Raw genomic sequence first — 16,064 nt, forward strand, 5'->3', positions numbered from 1 at the left:
GTTTGTTGAGATATATATGGCTGATTTGACTGGTGTGGGACTGGGAGAGATGTATTGGAGAAGAGAATGGATTTGACCAAATGCCGCAAAGAGGTAGCGGGCCTATGAAGGAGCGACGTTGGACGTTTTAGGGCTCTAATATCATGTAGAAAATTGTAATAAGATGTAAATGGAAGATAATATAGTGGAAGCGAAAGAAGAAAATGAATATGGATTTTTCGAGTTATTTGCGTTAATGGCCTCCGTCGACCGCTAGAGAATTGTCCTTATGCTTACATTTTTCTCTTATAGTCTTGGATGTTTTTACAATACAAATTACACATTTTTACATAGAAAATGAGGTAGGTAGAGTGGAACAAGAAAGGTAATTACAATCACTCCTCTATGGTAAATGCATTGATAAGAAAAATCTATCATACCTAATACAAAAACCAATATTTTAATATAAATTGAGTTTTGAGGAAATTCCTCAAACTTAATCTATTGAAATGAATCAATCACATGCATTGTGAAGTAATGTGAACACACATGTCACTAATAAGATTCAAATCCCATTTAAACACTAATATGTTATTGCCACTAATGAAACCTAGCATTCTGCCTGAGATAAAATTGAATTTTACTTGATAATAATAATAATAATAATTTGAGGCAATGGAGAAAGCAAAAGAAGAAAAGAGGCCCATATACACTATTTTGTTTTTTGGGATAGGCTAGGCCCATATCCGTTTCTGTACTGCAAACTGTAGCTGTACCCAATATGGCGGCTACAACTCGGACATATCGATATGGGACCTACACACACGTGACACGTCGTTCTATATGCCAAACATATCCTAAGATTCGTCAGGGCCAACTACCCAACTGAGAGCCTGTGAATGGAGACACATATGAGATGGATAGATAGAGATCTCTAGAGTCCTCCAACTGAGACATTAATTTCTATAAATGGCATATTCTAATACCTTTCCTTTTTTTTTTTTTTTTTTTTTTTTTAAATAATAAAAAAAAATAAAAATAAAAATATTAACGAACACTTTAAATAAATAAATAAAAAAAAATGTTAGGTACTATTTTTTTATCCTCCTAAAATTCTCTTAAAGCTGATGTGCCTTTTAAAATCATAATTAAATTTTAAATGAATCATATTTGAATTTTGATCCAATGATGATTTTGCAAGTCATATCAGCTTTAGAAGGATTTTAGGAGGATAAAAAGATGATACCTAACATAACTTTTAAAAAAATACTCTTAAACAAAAAAAGAAAATGTTAGGTGTTCTTTTAGTGTTCTCCTAGTGTCCTCCCAACTGTGATGTGATTTTTAAAATAAATTAAAAGTTAATAATGATAATCTCAAATGCAACGATAATTTTAAAAGTCACATCACAATTGAGAGGACACTAAGAGAACACTAAAAAAACCACCTAGTATTTCCCAACAAAAAATACCCCATATTGTTGGATAAGGTTTGAATTTTGTGGTTGATCTAGTGTTCAAGTGTGGATTGGTTCAAATGCTCGGAGTTTATCCGTGTGTCAATACAATATAATCAAGAAAAGAAACTCTTTATCGGTTTCACTTTACCATATACATGTTGTATAAATGGTTTATATCATAGACTATAATAGAATAGGTTTGTAATTTTTTTCACATTAATTTCACATCAATTAAAATTATTATGTCCTAAGTGACTTTCACCTTCGTGAATCTTCTTCAAGACTTTGAGGTGTTTATAGTCTATCTTAGTTGAGTTATTTTGTTCTTTTATTTTCCATTGTCTTTTATTTTTCCTGTATTTCTGCCTTTGTAATTTGTTACCTTGTTTGCAATGAAGTTGTACTTAAAAAATTAAAAAAAAAAACTATATACACTCGATTTTTTTTTTTTTATTAACTCGAAAATTAAGTTACACAAAATGTCACAAATGATTTATAAAAAATAATATGGCGGTGAGGCCAAAAACTAAACAAAAGTGGAAGGGTGTGCATATATAAGCCTAAGCCGCCCGCATTCTTCATAGCAAGTGGAGAGGGAGTGTCAGTCTTATGGACATGTTGCGAACCTTACGAGGTTGATATCCTTCCCTCTGCGACTAAAGCCCTAAATTTCGAAGAAAAGGAAAGGTAAAATCCTTTCTCTTTTTTCACAGCTTTTATCCTATTTATTATCTCCATTTTCCTTCGCTTTTTCTCTCATTTTTTTCTCCAGGGCACCGAACAGAGGGCTCTGCCAACCGTTTTCGTTTTCTAGCGCCGTTCTTTGCTATCCCGCGGGACCCTTATGCTCCAAACAGCGTGAAGTTGACGCATTTCCGGTTCCCTACGTTGTTTACTCGTTATAATTTGCTGTAATTGAGGTTTTGTGTCTTACACTCTGTTTTCATATATGTGTTTCGATTGTGCTCTCGTTACGCTTATCCCGAACAAATTGAAATGTAAAGCTTTTTATTTTTTATAATTTGTGTGTGTTTTGGGATGTTTTAATTTAGCAAATGCTTTAATCAGTGTTGGAAAAGTTTGGATTTTTTTTTTGAACTTCGCTGCTCTGTTGGACCATCTTTCGTGTAATTAGAGCAATTCTGAATGTTAAGAGTGTAATAATTAATCTGATTCTAATATTTGGCTTGCAATTTTTTTTTTTTTTTTTTGTGATTTATTTATTTATTTTTTGGGATTTTTAGGCTCTCATTCTGATTTTGTAAGAAATAACAAGAATTGATAACGATGTCAGCCACCCGATTGAGTAAGGGTGTTATAACGAAACCAACAAGGCCATTATCTTCATCGCGATGTGGCAATGTTCGTAATTCCTTTGTGGGAATTGACAGGAAGGGGATAGGCAATGCAGATATTGTGGGGGGATTCCATTTGTCTTCAAGGCATAGAACACTATTGTCACCGCTGGTGACCCGTCGGAGAAAACCTGGGTTTAATGTGTGTGGTAGTCAGTTGAATTCAGATTGTGATGTGGGTGCCTCTGATGTGGAAGAAAGATTGACTGTAGGGGAGGAAGAGCTCTTGAGCAGTTCAGGGGAGGACACTACTCCGTAAGAACTTAATCCTTGTATCCTATTATTTGTACATACTGGCAGTTTTAGCTCTGACGATATGTGCATTTCCTTGAGTGTGGCATGTATTGGAGGCTTTGGACGCTCTAGTTTCAATTTTTGTCATGTTACTTATTGATATCACTTTACCTCTTCATATAGACATAGAAACAATATTGCAGCATGTAATTATGAATCGTTTTTCTGAAATATACTTGACAGTAATATGAAAATATGTAATACTTGATTCGGGCAGTTCTGATTTATAGTGAAACCGTTAAACTTAATACTATGGAGTGGTAATATGAGTGTCATAGCTTTTGTTTTGTAACCTCTCTCTCACTTCCCCATCTCCCCTTCTTTGTGTTGGGATGGCACCTTTCCAATTCCTAATCCATCTTTTAATGAACGCATGAAGCTGGTATTGGGGAACAATTTTTACTTCTATTTTGAGTCTGCATGTAGCATTTTTAGAAGTAACCAATAGGCAAAAAAGATTTTTTTTTTTTTTTTGCTGGATAAGATTTGCATTACAGGCTGGGAGCACAAGGCTGGCGTAGAAAACTTCTAAGGTGGACAGGAACTTAACACATTAGTCTTAGTGGGTCACTGGATGGAGCTCTTAACTAAATGTGGCGTTCATGCATTGGGTATAGCTTCTTGACAGCTATAGACCTGATTATCACTATTTGACATGATTTTAAGTTTTTTGATATGGCAGCTCGTAGAAAATAAATATTAGGATTCTCTTTCTCTCTCTTGCTGTCTCTGTGTGCATGCTTGTGTATGGTCAAGACCCTCTTATGAGTTGTATATCAGCACGAAAATGTCTGCAGTGATATGCAATTAAGCAAGTAAGTAGCAGGCTAACCATAATATGCTTGTCTTTAGATAATTTATTCACTACATGTTGTGTGAAATGTTATTAGGCTTGGTTTCTCTAAAAGTTCTTTTTTTTTTTTGGTTTCAGATAATGATTCTTATGTACTAGTATCAATTCTCTTAATTTGTTTGCAGTGAATTGACAGGAACTCCTGTCGGTCAATCACAGTCTCAGGATGCCAAACGTGAACTTTTAATGCTTTCTTTGCCTGCCATTGCCGGACAGGCTCTTGAACCTTTAGCACAGTTGATGGAGACTGCCTATATCGGTAGATTAGGTACATTGTGTTTTTAAATATGGTTCATTCCTCATTTAGTATTAGGCGGTTGTATATATATTTTTCTTTCATTTTAATTTTAACACATTTTTCTTCATAATGTTTGACAGTTTGAGCCCCTTTTTAACATTTTTTTTTTCAATAACCATTTTCTTGTCTTGATGCTGATGAGGTTTTCATTGATAGTTGTTAGTTTTCCTTAATATGCTCTGTTTACTTTTTTCTTTTTCTTTAATTATCTTCTTTTTTTATTTTCTTTTTTTATATTTATTAGTCTATTTACTTATTAAAATATAAATTTATTAGTCTATTTGTTTATGTACATAGCAGTTGCCATTAGAGGTTGAACTAATTTCATTTTGAATAGTTTCATTGAAATGATTTCTTGGATAATACTCCTATTGTCTTGGGAAAATCTGAATGCGAGTAGTTCTCATTTCGTCTCTCTTAAATGTCCTCTTGATGGTTCTAAATTTTTATTTTCTGCTTTGATTCTTGTACACTTTTTTCTTCTTCAGAATTTCAATCTTAAGCAACTGCATTCTGTTTGTTGGCCTTAACTATCATTGATGTGTGGGTTTCTTACTAGTAAACTAGAAGTTACATGCTTGAAGTGGTGATTTAAGTATTCATAGTATGGGTATTTTAAGAGCTTAGAAAAGGCTATATTTCTCACATGAAATGGCCTGTAGCTATAGATATTAATTTATTTGACATTCAATTGCTTGATGTAGATTAAGACCAAATGATTTCTTGTTCACAGGTTGAAAACATTGCAAATTATTTTTTGTTCCATGATGATATCTTATTGTGTTTTGTTGATTATTATTTGGTCACTTATATGTGATGTATTTGGTCACTTACAATCCTTTGCGAGGTTATGTTATAGTCATTTCGAGGTTAAGCATGGAGTAATTATTTAAAATGAACTTTTTTCTGAATTTTTAATTCAGGTGGCCATATCCATATCTAATGTTTTAAAAATGGTGAGGTATGCTAAGAAATAAATGGACAATTAAGTATTAGTTGATATAGGAAACCACAATATGTATTTACCTACTGAGTGGCTGGTTTTATTGTTCTCAAACTGAAGTTGTGCAAATGTTGTCACTTTCAGTTGCTTTAGTTAGTGTGGCAGGAAGTCACTAGAAAAGCCATTAATGAATTCTTTGATCGGTATTTTGTATAACTTGAATTTAATCAATCTAAAAGCTTGTTTCTGTTTGCATCAGTCTGACTTTAGAATTATCAAAGCTGAAACCAATCTCTATTTTTGCATTTGTAGCTATGGAGCTTTAACCTGTTCCTTTTTTTTTTTTTTTTTTTCATTATTCCCATAGGTCCTGTGGAGTTGGGTTCAGCTGGTGTTTCCACAAATATTTTTAACTACATATCAAAGCTATTTAATATTCCTCTCCTTAGTATTGCTACTTCTTTTGTTGCTGAAGACATTTCAAAAAATGCAAGCAAAGATTCTGCTTCAGGTGACGTACAATTGATGGTTGATGCCTTAACATTTTCTGTTGAACTTGTGTTTGATTCTGGTTTTATTATAAAATTAGGCATATTATTGGTTCAATATTTTCATGTTCTGTACTAATTTGTTCTGATTGTTGTACAGAAGGGGGTTGTCTAGAAGGCAGTACTAATGGTAAACCATTTAATGGAGTAGCTGAAAGAAAGCAACTAGCTTCAGTGTCTACAGCTTTACTGTTAGCAGTTGCGATTGGTATTATTGAGGCTATAGCCTTGTATTTGGGATCTGGAAAGTTTCTAGGTTTGATGGGTATATCATCCGTAAGTTTTTGGATATACTTAGGTTTACATAGTACGTTTATTAATTGCAGCCTCCTCCCCTTCCCCTCTTTATACATATGCATACATGTATGTGCATACTTGTACATGAAGACACATGCACACCAATATGTGCTCTCTCTCTCTCTCTCTCTCCCTGTACTCACACACACACACACACACACACACACACACATATATATGTTTAAATATGCATTAGTCATTATAGATTTTTGTGTTTAGTACGTATATTTTCCCACTCTATTGGGTATAGTACATTTGGACTTTATTGGGCCACTAGGTAATTGCAGTATTGGAATTGTCCATTATTTTCTTGTAGATCTGTCTTTTTGTTTTCTCAGGTAAATGACCTCTTATTTATTTACAAGGAATATGTTTTTCTTGGTGTCATTTTCTGTACAGGATTCACCCATGCGCATTCCAGCACAACGATTTCTTTCACTTAGAGCACTTGGTGCTCCTGCAGTTGTGGTGTCTTTGGCTCTTCAGGGCGTTTTCCGTGGTTTTAAGGATACAAAAACTCCCGTTTTTTGTCTAGGCAAGTGTTTGGGCTTAATAAGTGTAGTAACACTTTTGTTGACAGCGATATCTTCTTATGTAGACTAAACAAACATACATATTATATTGTCATAATACTCAAGCTAGTTGGTTTTCTTTTACTAAGTTATTTTGTGCCTTGCATTTACTTTTTTGTTTTGTTTTCTAATGCTTTCTTGTATGCTTTGGATTGAGGAATAAAAAGAACAAATGACATGCTCTGTGAAATGCATGCTCATTTCTTCATCATCCGAGTCACATCATGTTTCTTTCTGTTTGGGAACTTAATAAAAAAGTAATGAAATCAATGTGTAGGTTTTTCAATGTCCCCATTATTGGGTATCTGTCTGGGCATCTGCATCAGTGCCCTTCATCTTCATAGTGATTTTCTTTTCGATAGAGAAAGCGAGACAGATTTTAGTACGAGATGTTTAGCACTGAAAGGGAAGAAGTTGATGTTGGTCTCTAGACTTAGTTGTTTGCAACTCTCTAGAACCTTATTTTTAAGAATGCATGAGAAGTTCTTATATTTTTTGCGTCATCTTTATCTGGTGACTTCTGTTTGTTGCTTCCAATTTGTTACCTTTATTTTTCCAATTTACACTGTATCAAGATCCTAGTTCTGTTTTTCTTCATATCTTGTGCTTCTCTTTCTGCTAATTCATGTTTTGTTCCATATGCAGGTATTGGTAATCTGTTAGCTGTATTTTTGTTTCCCACTCTAATTTATTATTTTCGATTGGGTGCAACTGGAGCTGCCATATCCACTGTCATGTCTCAGTATGTGCTTTTTTGGATTTATTTACTTCTTCCTCTTTTCTTTTTGGCCTTATTTGACAATAATCATGCTAGAAAATTTATGCTTCAGGTACATTGTTACCTTCTTACTGATCTGGCAATTAAACAAGAGAGCTATATTATTGCCTCCAAAGATGGGATCACTTCAATTTGGTGGATATATAAAATCTGGTAAGTTCTTAGTTTTTGGTCGGTTTGATTGTGTTTTCCATTTATATGTTTAGAAAGGCTGGCATTCCTCCAGCCCCCCAGTAAGAGTTCCATTTATAGTTTTTTGCAACTCTCCTTACTCGTATATTTAGACAGTTGATATGGCTAAACTTTTGCTTCAGTCAGTTGCACATTTGCATGAATTATGCTATTTTGATAGTAATTGACATTAGTTTGCTCATGGAACAGTACATTGATTTTGGATGGTGCAATGTTTCAATATTTTTTTGTTTTCTTTCACTTATATTTTTAGAGAGGCTGTCATTCCTTCCCTCCCCCACAAACCCCAAACAAGTCTATCCTTACTCCTTGTATATTTAGAAGGTTCATATGTTAAACTTTTGTTTCAGTCAGTTGCACATTTGCATGAATTATGCTATTATGATGATAATTGACATTAGTTTGCTGATGGAACAGTACATTGATTTGGGATGGTGCAATGTTTCACTATTTGTTATTCTGATAGCAATTGATATACATGTTAGACCTTTTTATCTACTTTAGATGTATTTCAACAGCTATGCTTACCAATTATTGGCTGCTTTAGGTGGCTTTCTTCTTGGAAGAACTCTTGCTGTTCTTACAACCATGACATTGGGGACGTCAATGGCTGCTCGTCAAGGTCCGGTAGCTATGGCTGCACATCAGATATGTATTCAAGTATGGCTAGCTGTATCCCTCCTTACAGATGCACTGGCTGCATCTTGTCAGGTATTAAATTCTTTCTTCAAATGATTTCTTATATGCTTTCATGACATTCTTATTTACTTGTTCCCATGCTATCATCCATTCAATTTCTATTTGGTTGGAATGATCATCTCTGTGGATTGACTGTGGGTAAAATAAGACACTATTGCAGTAGAATATAAACACAGGGAAAGCCTGACAACTGGTTGAAGAATGGAAAATAAATGACAAGGAGCTTTTGGAAAACATTTTACTCTCTAATGAAAAGGAAAAATGTATCTTTCTGCATTTAATTGTTGGAATTTAAGCACCTCCAAGCAACTCTCTAAGAATATGTAGTTTGCTTACTACAAGATGCTACATTTGGTTCTCAGGATACCTACAGAAGGTTGTATTTTTGTTGACTTCCAAATTGGATCTATTTGTAGGCCCTGGTTGCGAGTTCTTTATCTAAAGGTGACTACCAGACTGTAAAGGACATTACACACTTTGTGTTAAAGGTAAGCATATCTTTTTTGCTTCTCCATTGTATTCGGAGTGTCTGATGCACACAAAGTTGGATAGATTCTGTTTGAGGACTTGATGTGGCATGTTTTTCCAGATAGGATTGATCACTGGAATTTGCTTGTCTGCAATTCTGGGTCTTTCTTTTGGTTCTTTGGCCACCGTGTTCACCAAGGATGCTGAAGTTTTAGGAATTGTTAAAATGGGGGTATTGGTATGTATGGACACTTGTGTTCTGCAATTTGTTTAATTTTTATATAGCTTTAAAGTTGTTATAATTGTTGGTGCCTTTACATATTTCTAATGATTTCATCTAAAATTTGTCACAGTTTGTCAGTGCTAGTCAACCTTTGAATGCACTGGCTTATATTTTTGATGGTCTCCATTTTGGTATTTCAGACTTCCCATATGCAGCTTGCTCGATGGTAAGCCTGGCTTATGCAGAGTTAAAACTTATTTGAGATGTCCTTACTTGGTTGTACATATTGCTTCTCTGACATTTTTAATTTGATTTTATAGATGATAGTAGGGGCAATATGTTCAGTATTTTTGCTCTATGCTCCTTCAATTATTGGTCTTCCTGGGGTTTGGTGGGGATTGACACTCTTTATGGGCCTACGAACGGTGGCAGGATTTATGAGGTAAAATTTACAATATTATGAGTATTTTCTTTCATTCCAGAAGTTATATGCACTTTTTGAATATCCTGACAGTAGGCAAGGGGCCGATGTGCAATTGCTGATGAGTATTTTTGTTATGCACGTCTCTACTAGTCATATGCCTGGTGTTGATATGTTGGTGATTTAGTGATGTGAAAGCTTGTTTTAGTTCTTCTATTAATCTTTGGTCCTGCACCTTATATTACTAATGATATCAACTTTTATTTGTAGTCAACTTTTACAAGTTAGGTATTGTTGGAATTATTCACTGTTGGCCTCAATGTTACTGAAGACTTTTGTAGATGCTTATGAGTGTTGCTCTGCTTATGTATGCTTGATCTTTGCTATTTCTTGCTCGTGCTCGTTGACTAATTTTAATCCATTTTTTCAGATTACTATCAAAAAGGGGTCCATGGTGGTTCCTGCACAGGGACTTGCAGAGACTTGAGGTTGGTCAATATTCATAACTCTGATTATGGATCATAGTGTTCTAACTTTCTGATACATATTAACATCATATATATTCTTGTAATTAATTTGTTTGCTTGTCTTCAACTAATGATAATTTATCTTGTCTTTGGTCCTACAAATCTATGCATACAGTGGGTGGGTAAATCTTCCTAGTTCCAAGCCTATGGATTCATTTGAATATGTCTTCAAATACGGTTTAATTCACCCCATCAAACTATGGTAAAAGGTTATTTGTAAATTGTAATTCATACTTGTTTTTATATTTATTTCCCCCTGAGGATGTTCTCTGTTTCTGTAGGCGACTGCCAGTTGCTTTTTACACAAAAGTTTTATAAGAAGAAAACACTGTAAAAACTTTTATAGAAGCAAAGCATTTTATTGGAATATTACTTTTTGAATATTACTTTTTACTGGCGACAATATTCGGTGGAAACTTGGTAGTATTCGTTTACTATAGCTACAGTAGAATCGAAGTAATTTGAGTTGATAAATGCTACACACACTCACACTCCCAAATGCACACTCCGGCTATGGCACTATAAACCACTATTGAATTCAAAATCTTATAGTGAGTTTTAGTGCTACTTCAGCCATCATGGAGCGTGTATTTGAGTGTGTGTAACATTTTTCGTTCGAGTTGGAAAAAAAAAAAAAATGACAAATAGTCACCTTTCTTTTTGAGACAAGGGAGATGAACTAAAGTATTCACATTGAGGTGATGTTTTCAGACTCGCACATTGCTACCTTAAATGGCTTTCTTAGTTTATTTGATATTGCATGTATTTCTTGTTTCTCAATTGAAATGGAAAAAAAACTGCTACCATCTGGTAGAATCACTCATAAAAGTTTGCTGGTGATGGTTTATCTATTGAATCTGTGTGTTTTTCTGCCTTGGAGTTTGGCTTTTGAATATAAAACTACTTTTTTTTTTTTTTTTGGCGGCCTGAGATTTAACACCACCTTTTTCAGCTGGCCACTTGAGATGGGAACAATCTGGAATGATTGCAGGACTACTACTATTCTCAAGTATGACATGGATTCCTTAAGAGATCTTATTAAGCAGATGAACAGTTTTGATTTTCGATTGGTATCATCTGCTATAAAGCAAACAAATCAAAACCATGTGTTATCAATTAGATCATTTTTCAATGAATAATAATAATTATTATTATTTTCATGGAGGGCTATAAATATTGTTACTAATTTGTCATTTATTATTTTTAAATTATCATTGGATTATTGATGGGACATGCATCTTATTCTCCGGCGAAGTCCGGGTTTTTCTTGCACGCCTGAGCAATAGTACTTACAAAAAGCAGGGATTTATTGAGACAATTTCCCTTGTGGAGGGTAGTATAATGATGGGTGTTCTTGTATTGTTCCTTAGATTAATAAAAAAAAGGGAAAATATGTGAGACCCTCTATTCTTTTTGTTCAGATCACTCCTAAATTTGGCTCTTGGGATGGTCGAATCACAACCAAAAGACCAGGAACGGAGTTAGAAAGTATTGTGGCCGGGTAGGGCCGAGGCATAAGCTTAGAAAAAAAGAAAAAAAAAAAAAAGAAAAAGAAAGGGCCAAGGCATAAATTTATTATTATTATTATTATTATTGGGGAAAATTATAGTTTACCCCCCAAAGCTGACAGTGTTTTTCAATTTGAACATCAAAGTTTTAATTTTTGCAATCTATCCCCCCATAATTCCAAATTTTTGCAATTTGACCAATTGAATTCAAAACTTTTCGTATTGCCCATAATTTTTATTTATTTTTATTTTTTTATAAATTTTTTTTTAAAAAAAAAATTCAGGGTAGCCGTAGCCACCCATTTGGCCATTTTTGTATCCCTAATTTTTTTTTTTTTTTCATAAAAAAAAAAATTAAAATCAGGGGCAATATAGAAATTTTAGGCTAATATTGGTCGAATTGAAAAAAAATTGAAACTTTGTGGGGGTAAATTGCAAAAATTGAAACTTTGATGTTCGAATTTAAAAACGTTATCAACTTTGGGGGTGGTAAACTGTAATTTTCTCTTATTATTATTATCATCATCTAAAGTGGTAGTTCAATAGCCTAAGGAAATTCCTAAAGTGACTAGATATACACTAAAAAAAAATAAAAAAAATTAAAGACCTAGATTGAAAATTACACGAAGAAGAAACAACCATGAGGTGAAAACATAGAGTTTAAGGTAAAAATAGATTACTTTGTACTACTTCTGTGTTGCAAATTGCATTTTTTTCATTTATTTTTCGATTGGAAAATTAAATCCATATAGGAAAATTAAATCTTGAATGTGGACTTGTGCTTGTTTTAGGGTTAGAATGGCAATGAGATGTACAACAAAATGCTCAAGAAATATAAAATTTAGTGGATATAGCCAAATCTCAAATGGGTAACTAGCTTAATGGGTTATAGACAAAAATAAGGTTACTATAATTTTTGATGAGCAAGGGCTAAAAGATTTTAGAATGAGTAATCAACTTTTAGGTTTTAATGTGAATGGCCCAAAAGATTTTTTGGGTAGGAGCAGTAGTGCCAAAATATTTAGTGGGTGGAACCAAAATTTTTATTGGATAGGGCCGAAAACATTTATAAGTAGGGCCAAAAGAATTGTGAGTAGGGGCAATTTTTATTTTTTCTAGCTTGCATGGGTAAGGGCCAAATATTTAAAAACTAAAATTTGACCTTAATTTTTTTTTTTTTCAAGAATGGGGGGTCATTTCGTCACTGCAAAAGACCCTCGGGGTGGCCAACCAATTTTTTTATTTATTTATTTTTTTCCTTTTTATTTTGTTTCAATTTGTGGGTAAATTTGTATTTTCATAAAGACAGGTAGAAAAAATGACCGGAATTTGATCGCATGGATCATTTTGTCACAAAATAAAACGACATGGACTGATTTAATAATTTTTCTTTTTATTTTAAGCAATTCTGTAATGCTTTCAAATGAATAAACATAAAAAAGCCGAAGGGTATTAATGTCAAGAGGAATGTTACACTTACTCTAATTTTTTTATACAATTTTTTCATACTTATAGGTGGCTTTTAAAATAATCATTGTATCAAAATTCAATAAAGATCCATCTCATATCTAATAGTAGTTTTAAAAGTCACCTACGGGTGTAGAAAAATTGTGTAAAAAAATGGGAATAAGTGTAGCATTATTTTAACCCCAAACGCATGCACGAAGTGTGTCAAAGATGATTGACAACTCATGGTTTAGAACCCGTTCTAGGGTTGACTTTAATGTAATGCTAGAAACTACATTTTTATCCCACAATTATCACACAATGCTGATGTGGTAGTCCTAACTAACCGTTCAATTTATTTATTATTTTTTAAAACATTTATTGATATAAAAGTTGGTTGGAACTGTTATATCAACATTATAAAATAATTATGAAATAAAAATATAATTTCAAACATTTCACACCGACTTAAGAGGTTGCGGTGTAGTCCATTGGACCATAAGGCTCAAACAATTCAGCGATGAATCCCTTCTTTCTTTTGGGGTTCCATCCCATGTCTTTGCAGAGTTGATCGTTGTACCATATATGAAGAGCACCAATGCAGGATCTCCTGTAGTATTGGCCGGAGTATGTCTTCATGTATTTATCCCAATTCACCACATCTTTTTCCATCTCTTTAATGCACGGCAGCTTGAATGTGCCGTCAAGAAGCTCCGCTAGCCACCGGCATCTCATCTCTGATGTGTACAAGTTTGATACACTTTCCGAGAATCCAATCACTGCTAGTTGTGGAATTCTTGCATGAATGCACTCCCTGATGCATTGCAAATGTTCATTTCAAAACCTTTTTTATTTTTTATTATTCAACTTGGGTATCCAGGGTTTTGCCCTGACTAGATCCCCGGAACACCGTGTAAAAGCTTCCCTCCGCATGAATCAGGTAAAGCTCTCGCTTTTGCCTGCGGGGGTAGCTGGAAAAAATTGTTTGCACTCACCTGCTTGACGAGGCACCAGTGCCAAGTGATTTACCACTCGAGCCTCATTGGGGTTTGTATTTTGCTTGTTATTAACATCAGATGCTATGTTTAAAAGAAATGAAAAAGAAAAGAACCTGTAGAGGGGAACTGTTGCATTGGCAGAGCCGGCAATATAGTCCTGAAAGGTGGTGGACACAAAAATTTCTTTGAGCTTTTGATCACCCCTGAACCCAGTAGCCAAGATGACCAAATCAGTCTTCAGAGGTTGCACCTCGCCATTAACCAAAACACCTTCTTTGCAGAAGCTGAAACTCGAAGCTTTTTTCAAAATAATGCTTCTCTCTTCAACTTTGTCATAGAATTTTTCTGGCACTGTGGAGAGCAAACAAGAACTGATTTCTTGAAGGAAGCTGTGTTTTGGTACCATTCCATGCTTTGCCAACCCAAGCTTCTTCTTTATATGGCTTTCAACGAATTTAGAAAATGCCCATCTCTGTTACATGATCAACAGTTTCTAATAATTAAGCTTCACCCTTATGATCAGGATCATGTTTAGGAAACAAAAATAGAGACAAAAAAAAAGTCAGTTTACCAAAGGAGAAAGAATTGTTGCCACAAGACTTAATAGGAAGCCTTCACCAGGCTTATGAACCAATAGCTCTGAGAAGCGATTAAGGTAAAAATAAGCAAGAGGCACACCCCATGGAAGGTAATCAGGGACAGTCCAATGTTCAGTCCTGTATAATACAGTACATGGATGTTCAGTTCCTGCAAATTAAGTGCAGTAAATCTGAGAAAAGGAGCATATAAATATATAATTATAAATTACTTTTCATGCAGGAGCCTACAGAAGAGTAGAGATTCCAACTTTACTTATGTCTGCCCGAACAGGTCTCGAGCAACCCACATTCTGAGCTCGGGCAGGTGAATTCCATAAAGACTTTATATTTACTACTTAAATTGTTAGCGATCGGAACAATAGATTGCTGAGAATCCGGATCTACAAAGTTTTTTACATTGTAATTATATAAGTGAAGTAGTGTGAATCGTACCATTAGCTATTGAGCATTCCATGGCAATGTCCAAGGCAGATTTTTGTAACCCCACAACAGTGACTTGCTTCCCTTTGACCAATTCTGCAGCAGTTTGACAATCCATGGCAGAGTAGTCCATGGAGTGTATCACCTTGCCATGGAATACTTCTGGGCCTTGGTTTGGAGGGAATTCTGGAACGTTTGGAACTTCACTGAATCTTCCGATGCAGAGGATCACGAAGTCCACTAGGTACACCTGCATTTGCATTTAATATATAAAATTCATTGAGGTCATCACTTGATTTCTAATCTGATTTATGAATATTGCTAATCTGATTTGATATATTCAGTATGGTTAACCCGATCTTAAAGGGGTTTAAATTGAGATTGAATTGGAGTCTTGGCCTAACCTACTCGCTCAACCCTTAAGGGTGTAAACAGTACTATATTCTATATGGACGGATAATACTGTTATTATGTATTTGCATCTGCATTTTGCAAAGGGTGGAATCTACCAATAACCACACTAGGCGGGTGATTTTTTTGTACAAACCGTCCATGACATCCGCTTTGCATTTTGGATAGTTTTTTAGGCTTCATTTTTGGAGAACACGAGAGTCGAGAGAAAGAAAGAGGGCCGAAGGGGAGTTGTGGCTACAGAACAGAATGAGAGAAAGAAAATGAGGCATTAAGGTTTCGTTTTCTACTTCATTTGTCATATGAAAGGATAATGTTTTATAAGTCAACTCTTTATATATATATATATATATATATATATATATATATATATGGTAGGCATAAATGAACATTATCTATTTATGTCCATCCTTATTCCGTTATTCGCTTCCATATGTGTGTAACGGGTATTTGCTCACCCAGGGCTAGGAGTTAAAAATTTGCCTGTGAGCGGGCGAATTACAGATGCAGGACGGTTTTTAACCCACCTGAACATTGGCCTCATAGACAAGCAGATCTGTGCTGAAAAATCAATAGACTCTGCTATTATATATATGTATCTCCTTATCAATAATCCTTCACCTAATTATGTCCTAGTGGGCTATAATAATTATACAAAACATCATGAAATTAATTGAAAACTCTAATTTCGTTACATGGTGTATGTGCAAATACATACCTCAGTGGAGAGAGTAGGGGAATCCTCTACTACAACCTTCCATTTCCCTTTAGAGCTA

At 34.4% G+C, this 16,064-nt stretch overlaps 2 protein-coding genes across 6 annotated transcripts in view; one reads left to right on the plus strand and one right to left on the minus strand.

Moving 5' to 3' along the window:
* The first annotated feature begins 1,995 nt into the window (after positions 1–1,995).
* LOC132187079 (protein DETOXIFICATION 45, chloroplastic-like) lies at positions 1,996–11,066 on the plus strand. 5 transcript variants are annotated; one of them, XR_009440793.1, is made up of 17 exons: positions 1,996–2,125; positions 2,211–2,358; positions 2,683–3,048; positions 4,066–4,208; positions 5,549–5,692; positions 5,830–6,005; positions 6,426–6,561; positions 7,244–7,340; positions 7,429–7,529; positions 8,116–8,279; positions 8,684–8,755; positions 8,857–8,973; positions 9,089–9,184; positions 9,279–9,400; positions 9,810–9,867; positions 10,022–10,108; positions 10,859–11,066. XR_009440793.1 is itself a non-coding variant. In XM_059601254.1 (16 exons), exons 3-16 carry the CDS (start codon positions 2,726–2,728, stop codon positions 10,040–10,042), a joined length of 1,770 nt encoding a protein of 589 aa, XP_059457237.1. In that variant the 5' UTR covers positions 1,996–2,125; positions 2,211–2,358; positions 2,683–2,725; the 3' UTR covers positions 10,043–10,278. The 5 variants fall into 5 exon arrangements, 2 of the variants coding, with proteins under 2 accessions (XP_059457237.1, XP_059457252.1); XR_009440795.1 differs by having other exon boundaries at positions 2,211–2,349; XR_009440794.1 differs by lacking the exon at positions 10,859–11,066 and adding an exon at positions 10,188–10,278.
* Positions 11,067–12,981: 1,915 nt separating this feature from the next.
* The window catches only part of LOC132169658 (probable flavin-containing monooxygenase 1), a 3,496-nt gene continuing 413 nt past the window's right edge, over positions 12,982–16,064 (minus strand). Inside the window, exons 2-6 of the mRNA XM_059580658.1 lie at positions 16,007–16,061; positions 14,890–15,127; positions 14,430–14,605; positions 13,972–14,330; positions 12,982–13,674 (exon numbers count right to left, since the gene is read on the minus strand). Of these exons, the coding sequence (XP_059436641.1) occupies positions 13,329–13,674; positions 13,972–14,330; positions 14,430–14,605; positions 14,890–15,127; positions 16,007–16,061 (1,174 nt within the window). The 3' untranslated portion in view covers positions 12,982–13,328. The remainder of the gene's footprint in view (positions 13,675–13,971; positions 14,331–14,429; positions 14,606–14,889; positions 15,128–16,006; positions 16,062–16,064) is intronic.

This window comes from Corylus avellana, chromosome ca1 (genome assembly GCF_901000735.1).
Source record: "Corylus avellana chromosome ca1, CavTom2PMs-1.0".
Classification (NCBI taxonomy): domain Eukaryota; kingdom Viridiplantae; phylum Streptophyta; class Magnoliopsida; order Fagales; family Betulaceae; genus Corylus; species Corylus avellana.